Source organism: Natrix helvetica, assembly GCF_964273705.1.
Source record: "Natrix helvetica genome assembly, chromosome: 7".
Lineage (NCBI taxonomy): Eukaryota > Metazoa > Chordata > Lepidosauria > Squamata > Natricidae > Natrix > Natrix helvetica.
In genome coordinates, this window is record NC_138558.1 from 66,834,719 (window position 1) to 66,848,819 (window position 14,101).

The following is a 14,101-nucleotide window of genomic DNA, read 5'->3' on the forward strand; positions in this document are numbered from 1 at the left end:
GGAGCGGGCGCGCAATTTGGGCATCCTCCTCGATGCCTGGCTGTCTATGGATGACCATGTGGCAGCCGTGGTGAGGGGGGCGTTCCACCAGGTTCGCCTGGTGCGCCAATTGCGACCCCTATTGGACCGGGATGCCCTCCGCACAGTCACTCACGCGCTGGTGACGTCTCGCCTGGACTACTGTAACACTCTCTACATGGGGCTCCCCTTGAGATGCACCCGGAGACTGCAACTGGTCCAGAATGTGGCCGTGCGGGCAATCATGGGGGGAACGAGGTTCTCCCATATAACACCTCTCCTGCGCGAGCTGACCTGGCTCCCTGTGGTCTACTGGGTGCGCTTCAAGGTGTTAGTTACCATCTTCAAAGCGCTCCATGGCACAGGACCTAGCTATCTGCGGGATCGCATTCTGCCCCATACATCCCTGCGACCAATTCGCTCTCACAGAGAGGGACTCCTCCGGGTGCCGTCCACCAGGCAGTGTCAGAGGGCGGCGCCCAGGAATACGGCCTTCTCTGTGATGGGCCCAGCCCTTTGGAGTGACCTCCCCCCAGATATCAGGACAACGACCGATCTCTGCTCCTTCCGCACAAAACTCAAGACCCACCTGTTCCAACTAGCCGGCCTGGCTTAACTAGAAATTTCTAACCTCCCTGGCAATTTTAATTATTTTAATATTTTATACGTAAATTTTGGGGTTTTTAACTGTTTTAATTGTTTTAATTTATTGTTATTTATTTGAACTTGACTGTTAAATATTGGTGTTACCTCCTCCATGCCACATTTGTATTTTGATTTAATTGTACGTCGCCCCGAGTCCCTTTGCGGAGAGGGGGCGACTGATAAATCGAAATAAATAAATAAATAATAAATAAATAAATAAAGCGACAGCATTTGTTTTCCTTCTTTCTTTTTCTTTTTCTTCTCCCTTCCCCTCCTTCCTCCCTCTCTCCCTCCCTCCCCTTCTCTCAAACACACACACACACACACACACACACACAAAAATTGGATTGTAGTGTTTAATTCCATGTAGCTGACTTACAGTGCAAAGGAGGAGTTATTTTTGCCCTGTCCAATCAGGGAAATAGGTATGTATCTGTAATGAGCCGAAGGACAGAAAGGAGTAGTGAGCTGCCTCCCATATTTGGGCATTCCAGGGGTTGTAACACAAATACATACCTATTTCCCTGGCCTAGCTGATAAGGAAGAGAGCCTGTGGCTTAGTTGCAATTACATTGGCCTAATATGCAATACAGCCCTGGTTCGATTCCCAGTAAGGGTATGGCTAGATGATGGGAGCTAAATAGCTTGAAATAGATCTATACTAGTCTCCCTTTATTTATTTATCAGCACAAATACAACACAAATATAAAAAGGCAACATTAAAAATAAAAATATGGTTTTCTGCCTGGATGGTCCTCTGTAATGAGCCGAAGGACAGAAAGGGGGAGTAGTGAGCTCCCTCCCATATTTGGGCATACCAGGGGTTGTAACACAAATACATGTATGTATGTATGTATGTATGTATGTATGTATGTATGTGTATATGTGTATACACACACACACACACACACACATATATATATATATTCGTAAATTTTCACGGGTACAGGTATGCAGGTTTTGGTGTATTCGGGTCTTTTCCCATGTAAGATTGAGAGTATCTTGGCGACGTTTCAACGAGGTCCCACTCGTCATCTTCAGGCTGGTGCTTGTGTGAGCAAAGCATGATTGGAGCTGCCGTCTTTCTATAGATATTGGTGGGAGTGTGTGTAATGTTGGCTTTGTTGCTGTAAGCGGATTGGACTGTTTCAGCCGGCTAATCTGCAAACATCAACTCCATCAACTAATCAAGATGTTACAACACAGCCAACCAATCCGCTTACAGCAACAAAGCCAGCACTCCATACCTCCCCACCAATATCTATAGAAAGACGGCAGCTCCGATCACGCTTTCCTCGCACAAGCACGAAGCCGAAGGCACCAGCCTGAAGATGATGAGTGGGACCTCATCGAAACGTCACCACCAATTGTCCTGTTCCATTACTGAACAAGATAAATTTGTAGGGTTTCTCTGCATGTACTTAAAAACTACTTCTGCAGCTGGGCATAGTAAATACAACTGGGAAGTGTGGACTTGTCATTGCCCTGCTTGGAAAAGGCGGGTTAGATGGAAATGTATGTATATACATATAATGTATACCAGTATTTAAAATTTAAATGGAAAGAGAAAATGAGAAAAAATACCTTCTTATTGATAATATAATTAGGAGGATGATAAACTACATAAATCAAACTATTCATTTATGTTTTCCAGGCGAACTGGGAAAAACGTATTTTGAAGAGCCTAAACAGCATGTGTATAGAACTTGGCATTCCGTTATCACAGAAGGTACATTTAACTAGCCGCTTTTCCTGTAAATGTAAAGTTTATCTATAATCTCATGTATATTTAGGTGTCTGTCAATATTAGAGTTGGTTGCATCCTGTTTCTTTTGCTCTACAGAGATCGCTGAGTGAGCAAAAGGAACTTTTGAATAAATGGAATGAAATGGGGACCGATGAACCAGGTATGGCACCCCTTCATTATGAAAATTAAAATCATACTCCGTGTGTGCACATTCACAAACTTACTTTAAGAAGAGAATATGAAGATAGCATAGGGACGCGGTGGCTCAGTGGCTAAGACGCTGAGCTTCTCAATCAGAATGGTCGACAATTCAGCGGTTCGAATCCCTAGCGCTGCGTAACGGAGGGAGTTCTCGTTACTTGTCCCAGCTTCTGCCAACCTAGCAGTTCAAAAACACGTAGAAAATGCAAATAGAAAAATGGGGGGAACCACCCTTGGTGGGAAGGTAACAATGTTCCAAGTGCCTTTGTGTTTAGTCATGGTGGCCACATGACCACGGAGACGTCTTCGGACAGTGCTGGCACTTCGGCTTTGAAACGGAGATGAGCACTGCCTCCTAGAGTCAGGACCAACTAGCACATATATGCGAGGGGAACCTTTACCTTTATGAAGATAGCAAAAGCTGTTCAGAAATCTAAGCTGCTTTTCTTGTCAATCTCCTGTTAATAAGCTGTAGGAGAAAATTCTCATCAATTTTCCTTACAAATCAACCATCCCTTAAAATACAAACTGCTCATTATGGTACTGCAGGCAACAAAACCCCCCTGAAAAGAATGAGGTTATAACCCCTCTATACAAAATTAACAACTTAGGTTCTATGTATGATTGAATACTTGGCTTTCTAAAGTGTTTTATGGCTGAATTGACAGGACTAGAGGTGGTATTCTGCCAGTTCACACTGGTTTGGACAAACGGGTAGTGGCGGTGGCAGGAGGCTCCGCCCACCCACCCAGATATCATCATAGACCTTCGTATGCTGGCATGCACGCTACCGCTACCGAAGAAAAGAGGATACCGTTACTGGACAGGACTTAGATTGTATCTCAAGTCCCTGAGGGTGTGTTTAGGGAGGAAGGTTTTGTGCTGGTCTTCATGGATGACATATGTGCATAAAATATTTCACTGGGTTTATTTATTTAAAAGAGTGGTATGGCCACCCATCTTAAAACAACTCTGGGTGACTCGCAACAGCTATAAAACTATAATAACCATAAGAACTATCCTTTAATTTTAAATGAGTTAAAATAGACCAGCTCAATTATTTATTGATAATTTTGTGTATTCTTAGTTTTTCCACGAAAGAAAACTTTCTGAGTTTTCCTCAATTATTAACATTAATGTTTTCAGTTATTCTGCATGAGATTTACTCCTTTGGAAATAATCCTGGATGTTGTTTTGAACAGAGAATGAGGCTGACATAATAAAGTTTGATAATTATTATTGTTGGAATGTATAGTCCAAACAGCTACAAAATGTTTTGGGTTGAATAACTTTATATTTCAGATCTAAGTCTCTTCAGGCCAGTTTATGCACCTAAAGATTTTCTTGAGGTAAGTTTTTGCAAAAAAAAAAAAGAATCAGATTTTAGTTTTGGATATGCTTTTTTTTAAACCAATAAAATATTGTCGTTCCTGAGAATGGATCATTTGAGTCATTAGATTTACAAATGAACCTTAATGCGATCTTCAGTATACTGTACTTTACCTTATATGGTAAAATTACGGAATCCTCTATAGTCCTCGACTTAACGTCCACATTTGAGCTGAATATTTTTGTTGCTAAGCAAGACAGTTAAGTGAGTTTTTTCCCATTTTGCGACCTTTTTTAGTAAATTGTTAAGTGAAACATTGCCTTTATTAAATTAGTAACACAGTTGTTAAGTGAATCTGGCCTTCCCATTGACTTAGTTTGTCAGAAGGTCGCAAGAGGGGATCACGTGACTCCGGGACGCTGCGACCGTCATAAATATGAACCAGTTGCCAAGTGTCTGAATTTTGATCCCGTGACCAAAGGGATGCTGCCACGGTCATAAGTGTGAATAATGGTCACAAGACACTATTTTTTCAATGCTGTTGTAACTTTGATTAGTCGCTAAATGAAAGCTTGTAAACCGAGGACTAACTTTAAAAGGCAAAAATATTTATGATCTGTTCCTCTGAGAGAAGGGCAAAACAGTATTTTTTACATTTGTAAAGATGTGTCCTGCCTAGCTAACTTAATATCTGATTTTGTTCACCGTGTTTTGAAATAAGATTTCTCCGTAATAATAGTTCTTGTTGCTGGTAATGTAGACTACAGCTACCAGGCTTAAGCTGCAAAAATTTGGAGAACTTTGACTTTTGTTATTGCCATTAATAGCTATCTGTTGTTCTGATTGAGGCTTCCCAAGAATATGAAGCAAATTCCTTGTCCCGGCAAAAATCCCTTGTATTAATTGACTGTGAATTCCTCTCATTCACATCCAGCAAAGTCTTTCAAAGGAGGATTTATGGTCACAGACCTTATCTGGCTTGGAGAGCTGCCGGGCCGATATCTGCCAAACTTGGCAAGGAGTCTCAGAGAGTCACGAACCAATTAAGTGAACTAATTGTCTCCTGCAAACTCCACTCCCCTTTCGCTCCTCTTTTATGTCCTCTGGGAGGGGCCATTCATCGTCCACCCTTGGGCTTACTCCCAAGTTGACCCCTGTTCTTTACCTGTTCCCTTTGGCAACTTTGCATATGCGCACACTGGGAACAGGCTCCAGCTGTTCTCCTGCCTCACTGATGTCTGACTCTAGCAACAGCTAATAACTGTCAGACGGCTCTGGCCCCCTCTCTGCCTCCAACACAGAGCCCTCATCAGAGCCTTCCCCAGCCTCCAGGACTGGCCCATGTTCCTCCCCAACCTCCTCACTGCCCGAATCTATTGCCAATTCCACTGGCGGGCTACAACACTTGTTTAGTTTTGAAGCTCAGAGCTGGTAGGGGGTCTAACAATTTGTGCTGGCCACATTATTGCGTCCATTTCTCTATGGGCTCCTCACTGCAGCCAACCCACCACTGGTGTTTATGCTTGGCGGGCCCCTTCACTGACACTCCTTCCCAGAGTGATTCACTGGGGGATACTTGTCCCTGAGTGTTTTGATGTGCTGGATACTTAAATGTACCTCCCAGTGTCCAGATGGGGTGAACTCTGTCACAGCCATCTCCAGCAGTGGTGGCAGCAGCAGCCCGGTCAGCAGTCGCTTCCGCCATGACCAGGCTACATTTGTAGCCATGTCCCAGCTGAGGGGAAGCTTCAGGCCCACCAGCATCCCCTGCCGGCATCCTGCTCAGGAGGAGCCAGTGTTGTGGCCCGCCGGCAGCCAGCGGAATTGGCAGCAGAGTCGGACAGTGGGGAGGTTGGGGAGGAACATGGGCCAGTCCTGGGGGTTGAGGAAAGCTCAGACCAGGACTCTGCGTCGGAAGCAGAGAGGGAGATAGACAGCAGTGAAGCAGAGGAATAGCTGGAGCCTGTTCCCAGTGTGCGCATGCACAGAGCTGCTAGAAAACAAAAACATCTAAGAAAGCAGGGTCGACACCTTGGAGGTGATTGGCCCCTCCCATAGGAAACAAAAGAGGAGCGAATGGGGAGGGGGCTTTTGCAGGAAACAATTCGTTCATTCGGTCGTTTTAAGAATGGAAAGTGCTGTTTGTGACTATAAGGGACTCTGTGCCAAGTATTGCCTTGCTCTCCGTTTGGAAACTAGTTATCTGGGGGTTCAGAGCAAGATAAGGTTCGTGTTGATAAACATTCCTCTGAAAGACTGTTTGCTCAGCCTTGCTGACTGTGAATGAAAGGAATTCACAGTCGTATAAATAAAAGAGGTTTTGTCGAGACCAAGACTTCGCTTCATGCTTTTTAAGGAAGCCTAGGTCAGAACAACCAAAGGAGAGCGTTAGTCCCAGCCATGATCAGACCCTCGGAGGCCCTTTGGGGAGAGCTTGTGCAGGCGGTCCCTCGCTTCCCAGGAGACCCCGTGTGCATCTCATTAGTCCCTGGAGAGGATGGGCTTGCTAAAAATACCCTCCAAAAAACAAAAACTATGCCATGAGAAGATAAAATGGTTCGGTTTAGGGAAAAATAACAATGTTAGGTGTTGTGGCCCAGCAGGAGCCGTTGGAGCTGCCACCAGACTCCGACAGCGAGGGTCCCTATGAGTCAGCTCTGGAGGATGTGGAGGACCCTGGGCAGGGTTCTGACTCTGAGCAGGGATCGGAGAGTCTGGTCGGCCACCAGGAGGCACCTGAGGCATGGAGCAGCGGTGAGAGCCAAAGGAACAGGGCTCCTGATGCCATGCCTTGGAGCAGTGGGGAGGAGTCATGGGACAGCTGCTGATAAGTAGACTCCCCCTTCAGGCTATAAAAGGACTGATTGTGCATACGCCCTTTGCAGAAGTCAACGTAGGAACAATTGGGAAAGTTCCGTCTGGTGAGCTTGGCATGCTGGATAGCTGCTATCGTGTCTCAGTGCCGGGGGGTTCTGAGAGCCTAGTCGTGGTGGATTGCTGCCAAGGATCTGTCTGTCTGTCTGTGCAATAAATCCTGTTGAAGTAGTTTTGGTCCGGAGTGTGTTCTGTGTTGGCGAGGGAAGAAGGGGGGTCAGAACAGTTAGGTGCTCTTCCTTCTTAAATGTGCAAGGAAACCTGGATTCAGGGGACAGTTGATTTTACAATTCTCAGTTGGGGAAAAAATATATGACATGAACCAAATCTGAGGAGAGCATGTGCAGGCGTCCCCTCCCTGGTGTAGGGTTTAAGCACCAAAGGCACTTAACAATTTTATGTTTCCCAAACAGAACCATTTTAGCTTCTCCCACCATACAGTCTTCATTTTTATTTTTTTAAGCAAGCCCTTCCTCTCCAGGAACTAATGAGACGCATGTGGGGTCTCCGGGAAAGGGTGGGGCTGCCTGCGCGCATTCTTCCCGGAGGCTGGCAAGGCTCTGTTGCAGCATCTCCTGAGCAGGACTCAGGGCATTGAATGTCGGTAAGCTGGAGCCCCCCGCCCTCGATTGGGATTTGGCTGCAAATTTGGCCGCGGCGGGAGGGACCACTGGCTGGGCTCCCACCACTGCTGGTAGAGGGGGGATATGCCAGGCACAGTGAAACACCCAGATAAGCGTCCTTAAATGAATCATCCAAGAATAGGGGGTGAGGCAGGAGTGCAAGCAGACTATTGCCTGGGAAGGAGTGCAGTGAAGGTCCTGCCTAGCCTAAATGCTGGTAATGGGTTGGATGAGGGAGCCCCGCGGAGAAGTGGGCACAATTGTGCCGTTCCGTTAAGGTAGCTATTTTAAAATAATTTATTTAGTTCTTACGCACACGTAGTCACTTCTAGTCCTCTTGTTAAAGGTGCTGACAAACCTGCGCAATCCAAATTATGACACCAGCGAGGTGCCTAATTTCAGAAATCACTTGGGATTAATTCAGGTCCCACTGAATGTGAAAGATATACCTGAACTGGTAAGCATCCATTATAGCTTCTTTAAAAATAGAGAATAACCATTTAATTTAACAGTACAGCCCTGCGCACCAAACTCAGTGGACCTAACTTCTAAATCAATATGTATAAAAAAATAACTAGTGGTGTTTAAGACACAGAAAACCTTTAGAAATTTTATTTTGATGCTCATGGTTGCAGATCCATCAAGGTCTGTGTTGTGACCTGTCCGCCACCGGCCCTTACAGAAGCCAAATCAGAGGAGGAGGAGCATAGGAATCAGGACCAACATCAGGGCAACCTGGGAGCTCTGAGGGGGAAGAGGGAATGATGATCCTTGACCATCTAAATGGAGGTTTTAACTAAGCTGCTGGGATTTTGGTCTTACATAATGTGGGTCCCCATGAGCCTTAAGCTTTGTCTTTACACAGCGGTGAAATCCACTTACCTTTGCTACTGGTTTGGTAGCAATATGAGCGCACACTTTGCTCACACGCGCCACCTCCGTGCATGCGCAGTACCTTCCGTGCAGGCGCAGAGCATCAAAGGGGTAAGGTAAGCGAACAGCGAGGGGGAGAGGTGCCACATGATTTATATTAGCTAGAAAGCAGGAAATCCTGCTTTCTAGCTAATATAAATTACACATTACAGCTGATCGTCAGTTTCATTTATTTTACTACTGGTTCGGGCAAACCAGTAGCATTTCACCCCTTTGTTTACAGCTTGCCAATTAAAGCAACATATTGCTATTTAATGTTGATTTCCTATATGGCGTACAGTGGCATATCTTGTTCTAATAAATGAATGAATGAATGAATGAATGAATGAATGAATGAATGTCTTTATTTTTTTTCCTCTCAAGAAGGATTATTTTAGTGAATTAGACCTGAACACTGGTCAGATGGATATTGATGATTCTGCACATGTGCCTTCAGGTGGGTTTTTAATTTTCAGTAAATATAGTTTTTGCTTCCGAAAAAGATTCTTGTAAGATATATTTATAAAAGAACAGATCCAAGTAAGATTTCTTTTTTGGTCATTATTTATAATGGTGGGAGTAACCAAGTTTAAATAAATAAGTGAATTCTGCTGGGCTCTTTTTTGCTAGAAATTTAGCACATTTTAAACATCGTTTAAATTCCTTTTTTCAAACTTTGTATATATTTATTTATACCATACTCTAAATAGCCCTGCTACTTAGCAGGCCATTATAGAATAGTTTTCAATATACTTATACTTTCTTCTTTTCCGTGGTGCTGGTATTTCCAGTAAATCCTTCAGGACTGCTAAGCCTGGTTACCTGACCATCATTCCTGAATTCTGCTGCCCACTTGTCCCAAAAATGCTTTTCAAAAGGCAACTGGGCTTTCTTTGTTTTTTCTTTCTTTAAAAACATTTCACTTCATCCAAGAAGTCCCAAATGGTGCTTTTTTGAGATACAACTGGACTTTCTGTATAGGTTTACAGTGAAGACGACTGCATCTTTCTTTTCCCTGTTTTGTGCATTTTATAGGAAGAGCTCCCTGCTGACAATACAATTACAATACAATACAAAGGTTGCTTTTCAGACCAACTTTGGTAACACAATCAACAAAATTAAAATGTCACAACTTTTGGCCTGTAGGGACTTCTTAACTATTGCTGTAAAATGGCACACTTTTAATCTCTTAAATAGGAATTACACCTTTTTTTACACCTGCATGTTCATTTGAATCTTCGCACATGTCTGGAACATGTTAAAATAAGCAATGCTGAAATATAAACTCTAATATTCTGCTAGAACTAATAGTTTTATTTTATTCTTATTTACATTTTAGAGCTTTATGAAAATGAACACGTACGGTTGGGTCAAAAAGGTAAGAGTTAGATACTGTAATCGCTTTTAATATCCTTTAAAAAAACATACAATTGCCATTTGTTTCTATTTTAAGTTATGTAAGGAGCAGTCATGCTGGAGTTGTAATCACACTGCCCTAGAGATAAGTCTGTTAAAGATTTCCAAATAAGCAAGTTTAGGATTATGCTGCAGTTATAGACAATGAGAAGTGCCCTGTGCCTTTAAAAAAGGCAAAATTAGCCAGGCCATTACTATCACCTTTAGCTACAGAAAGAACTTAACAGGCAGCTAATTTAAAACAATGTGTCCCTACCTATAGCTCTTTGTTCGAGCTGAATCCCTGTTTAGAATTTCACTTGAAAATCATCAGAGCCTCTCTTCTGTTCCATGCTCAAAGTATCCTTACTGGTAATTAAGACAGCTAGGCCCATGCATCGGAAAAGAAAAGTAACCTTAATTCTGCTTGATGGTTAGTCACTACTGCAGACTGTACTTACCCAGTTTCCCAAACACAATAAACCCTCTGACGTGAACTCAAAAGATTCCTTTATTAAGAGTGTCGGCAGCCCTGGCAAAAATTTCTCTCGCAGACTAACAAGTCCCTCTGGCCAGAAGATGAATAGTTGTCTGCCACATCTCCGCCCCCTGCTTTTTATCCCCAGAGCAGGTTGGGTGGGGCTTCACTAGCAGTGGTGGCTCTTCTGTCCCAAGGATCAGCCCATAGATTTCCATTGCTCTCCTCTCCTCTGTCTTCTGCACATCCGTGCGCCAGGCACTGGACCCAGCTGCTCCTCCTCTTCCTCATCAGCCACCTCCAGATCTGTTGACTCTCCACCTGAGGGCTGACAGACGGCCCAGGCTCTGCCTCTGTCTCTCTCTCTGCCAGCTCCATTCCTTCTTTCCCCTTGGCGCTCCCAGGTTGCGCTGATGCTGACCCTGATTCCCATGCTCCTCTGATTTGGCTTCTGTAGAGGCCGGCGGCTGACAGGTCACAACACAGATCTTGATGGATCTTGATGGATCTGCAGCCTCCTCCTCCCCCAAAAAAGGAAATAGATCATCTATACAACATGTTCTAACCAAATGGACATCCACACAACTTCATTAAGTGGGCCTGATCATTCAACCCAATATAGCACAATCAACATAAATTTATAAAAAAGATAACATACATCAAAAAAAAATATCTCGTAAACCACCAATTACAACCACATGGCCTCACTATAACACACAATCAACTAAATCCCTCCCAAACATCCTAAGTAACCCAAAAGGCCCAGCAGCCCCATAAGAAGAAAAAGAGGAGTCATCTGCAACATACAGCGTAAGCGTTGCAACAGTTAGTATGTAGGACATACAGGCCAAAAACTTAACAGATCCATGAACACCAACTAGCAATCAGAAGACATGATTAAAATTCCTATACTATTATGTATTTTTACATAATAGTATTAGCCATTTCTACAACAACAGATCTATTTAATCAGTAAAACCCAAAATCAAAAGTTTCGTTTTTCCCCCACCTCAAGCACAAAGTCCACAAGCGGTTTCCAGATAGAAATAAAAGTATTTGTATTTTTGTTTCCTTGATCAAAGCAGTCGATTTGGCCATCTCTGCTAACTCCATCAGTTTTTGCAGCCATTCCTCCATTGTTCGGATCAAGGTGATTCTCCATTTCATTGTGTAAAGTAATCTTGCTGCCTTCCATTAAACCCGAAAGAAAAGTCTTAGACTTAGCCATGGTTTCAACTGGGAAACTCTGCCTATCTTACACCAAGCCAAGTTCAAAAACGCTTCCTGGGATTTCTGGAAGCCTTGCACTCTTGACAGATCAACCATCAACACAATTGTTGTTTTTGTATTTGTATTTGAATTACATATTTGTCCCCCTGTGAATGACTGGGAGTTACAAGTAGCAGTAGCAGTCACACATAAATACATTAAAATAAGAAGAAATACCCCAACTGGGAGACGAGGGATTTTTTTTTTTTGCTTTCTCTCAACTACCTTGTTACTAACTTAACAATGGTAGTGATTCACTTAACAACGGTGGCAAGAAAGTTCATAAAAAGTGGCAAAATGGTAACTGTTTCGCTTAGCCACAGAAATTTGGGTCTCAATTAAGGTCCAGTTGCAGTCCTGTAATTGATATTAGCTATCTCTTAGTTTCGCTTTAATACTGTGAAGCTTTAGGTATTTCGCTAATTATATTTTATATAATGTCTTGTAGTTCTTATGGAGCAGGACAGCGCAGCCGCTCAACAGTACGTGCGGCAAGGCTCCCCAAATTCATTAAGAGCAGAGCTGTGGGCACTGATTCTCAATATTTCAACTCAACCAGAGGTAAGTCAGAAAAGTAGATTGGAAGTATAGGGGTTTGTTTGCTATTCATGTGACAGCTAAGTGTATGTTTTGGTTCTAGAATTGAGCATTCTAGGAGTCTTCCTTTGCAAGATCATACGGGAGCATCCACATTTATTTAAGACTTTTCAAACTTCTGACTTTCTAGCATAAGGTTTTTTTAATTAATGGGCTCTCCTTTTATCAATAAACTAGCTGATGACCTGGCATTGCCCGGGTATTTATAGATGTTGAAGTGTTTGTCTGACAGGGAGCCATTGAGAGGGGCCTTTCTTCCCTCTACTCCCATGCCCATCATCCCTGTCCTCTCCCTTCCTCCTCCCATGCCCTCCTCTTTCCCACCCTGCCTATCATCATGGCTGGCTTTCCAGAGGAAGTTGCAAAGGAACTGACATCACAAACAATTGCCACTCTAGGACGCTGCACTCACTCTCCTTAACGGGCCAGGTGTTATTCTAGAACACACACATGCTCATACTCACACCCACACCCACACACCAGGGGTATTCTCTCTCTCTCTCTCTCTCTCCTCCCCCCCCCCCAAGTATTTGTTTCCAGAGGGTAAGTCATCTGTGTACCAAGTTTGGTTGAAATTGCTCCAGGCGCTCCAGAGTTATGCTGGAACATAAATATATACATACATACATACAGCCTTTTTAAAATAAATAAAATTATTTAAAATCTACATACATACATATATACTTACATATATATGTTGCATTTGTGCTGATAAATAAATAAAGGGACACTTGTATTGATTTATTTCAAGCTATTTAGCTCTCATCAGCTAGCCATATCCTTACTGGGATTCGAACCTGGACTGTTTTTACATGTTAGGTAGTTGTATTAGCCTCTAAGCCCCAAGCTCTCCTCCCTTATCAGCTGAGCCAAGGAAATAATTAAGTGTTATCAAAGCACCTGGCATTGCCAAATATGGGAGGGAGCATACTGCTTCCCTTTTGCCTTTTAGCTCCACTCTTTCAGTGGTATGCTCCCTCCCATATTTGGGCATACCAGGTGCTTTGATGTAACACTTAATTATTTCCTTGACTCAGCTGGTGACAGGAAGGGCATCCGGCCAGTAAACACTCAGCTCCATTCAGTTGCCCAGACTCCACCCTGCTAGGGATTATGGGGTGGTTAAAAGAAGATGCTGGAGACTTAAGCAAATGATTGTCTTTCAAGGACTGCGTGTACATTATGAGCATTTTCTTTCTTTTTTATCTTAATAATTTTTTATTTTTTTATTCTCTTACAAACCCTTTTAAGTACACATTCACATAATTGTTATTCTTCTTTACATTTATCATTCTTGTACATTTATTATTTCATTTGATAGGTTATAATATACAGTTTGGGTTGCTTTATTTACCATCCCTTCCTCCTTTTGTAATCCCTCCTTGTTTTCCCTTTCTTTTCTCCCTGCCTTCCTTCTCTCCTTCCCATTCCTTCTTCCCTTACCTTTCTCCTACTCCTACTCTTCCTTTTCCCCTTCTTACCCTCTCTCCTTCTCTTCCTCTCCCTTTCATCCTCCTCCTCACCTCTTCCTTTTTTCCCCGTCTTCCTTTCATTCTCTCCCCCTCTCTCCCTTTCTTTTTCTATTATGGTTGGTGTATATTTCAGAACTCATTATGAGCATTTTCCACTGCAAAATGTGAACACCTGCATTATATGGCTATAAAGTCAGGGTGGACAATTAGGAAAGCTGTAATTTTTCTAGACTCTCTGACTATATTCATAGTGCTAGTCTATTTTTCCTCCTTATTTAATCCTACAGTTATTCTGACAGTGCTTCTAAAGTAATGGGAGAACTCAAACAAGCTAATCTACAGATTTATTACTGTGATGTCTTTAGCCTATAAATCAGTTGTGCATAGATATCTGTAAACGATATGGATTCACGGGATATTTAATTATAGTACATGTCCACATGTGCTTAACTTGATGATTTGCAGTATGCTGAGTCTTAAACTTGGAAAAAATAACTGATCAGTTCTCAAATCTGTTCTCAAATCTCAAATCTATGACCC

At 42.9% G+C, this 14,101-nt stretch overlaps 1 protein-coding gene across 5 annotated transcripts in view; it reads left to right on the plus strand.

The window, feature by feature from the left end:
• The window catches only part of TBC1D19 (TBC1 domain family member 19), a 90,687-nt gene that overhangs the window by 17,557 nt on the left and 59,029 nt on the right, over positions 1-14,101 (plus strand). For 4 of the 5 annotated variants that reach the window (XM_081958912.1, XM_081958913.1, XM_081958915.1 and 1 more), the window contains 7 exons: positions 2,318-2,392; positions 2,507-2,570; positions 3,914-3,960; positions 7,785-7,895; positions 8,735-8,807; positions 9,690-9,728; positions 11,941-12,053. In XM_081958912.1, coding sequence (XP_081815038.1) covers positions 2,318-2,392; positions 2,507-2,570; positions 3,914-3,960; positions 7,785-7,895; positions 8,735-8,807; positions 9,690-9,728; positions 11,941-12,053 — 522 coding nt within the window. The remainder of the gene's footprint in view (positions 1-2,317; positions 2,393-2,506; positions 2,571-3,913; positions 3,961-7,784; positions 7,896-8,734; positions 8,808-9,689; positions 9,729-11,940; positions 12,054-14,101) is intronic. The other variant, XM_081958914.1, reaches the window with a different exon arrangement.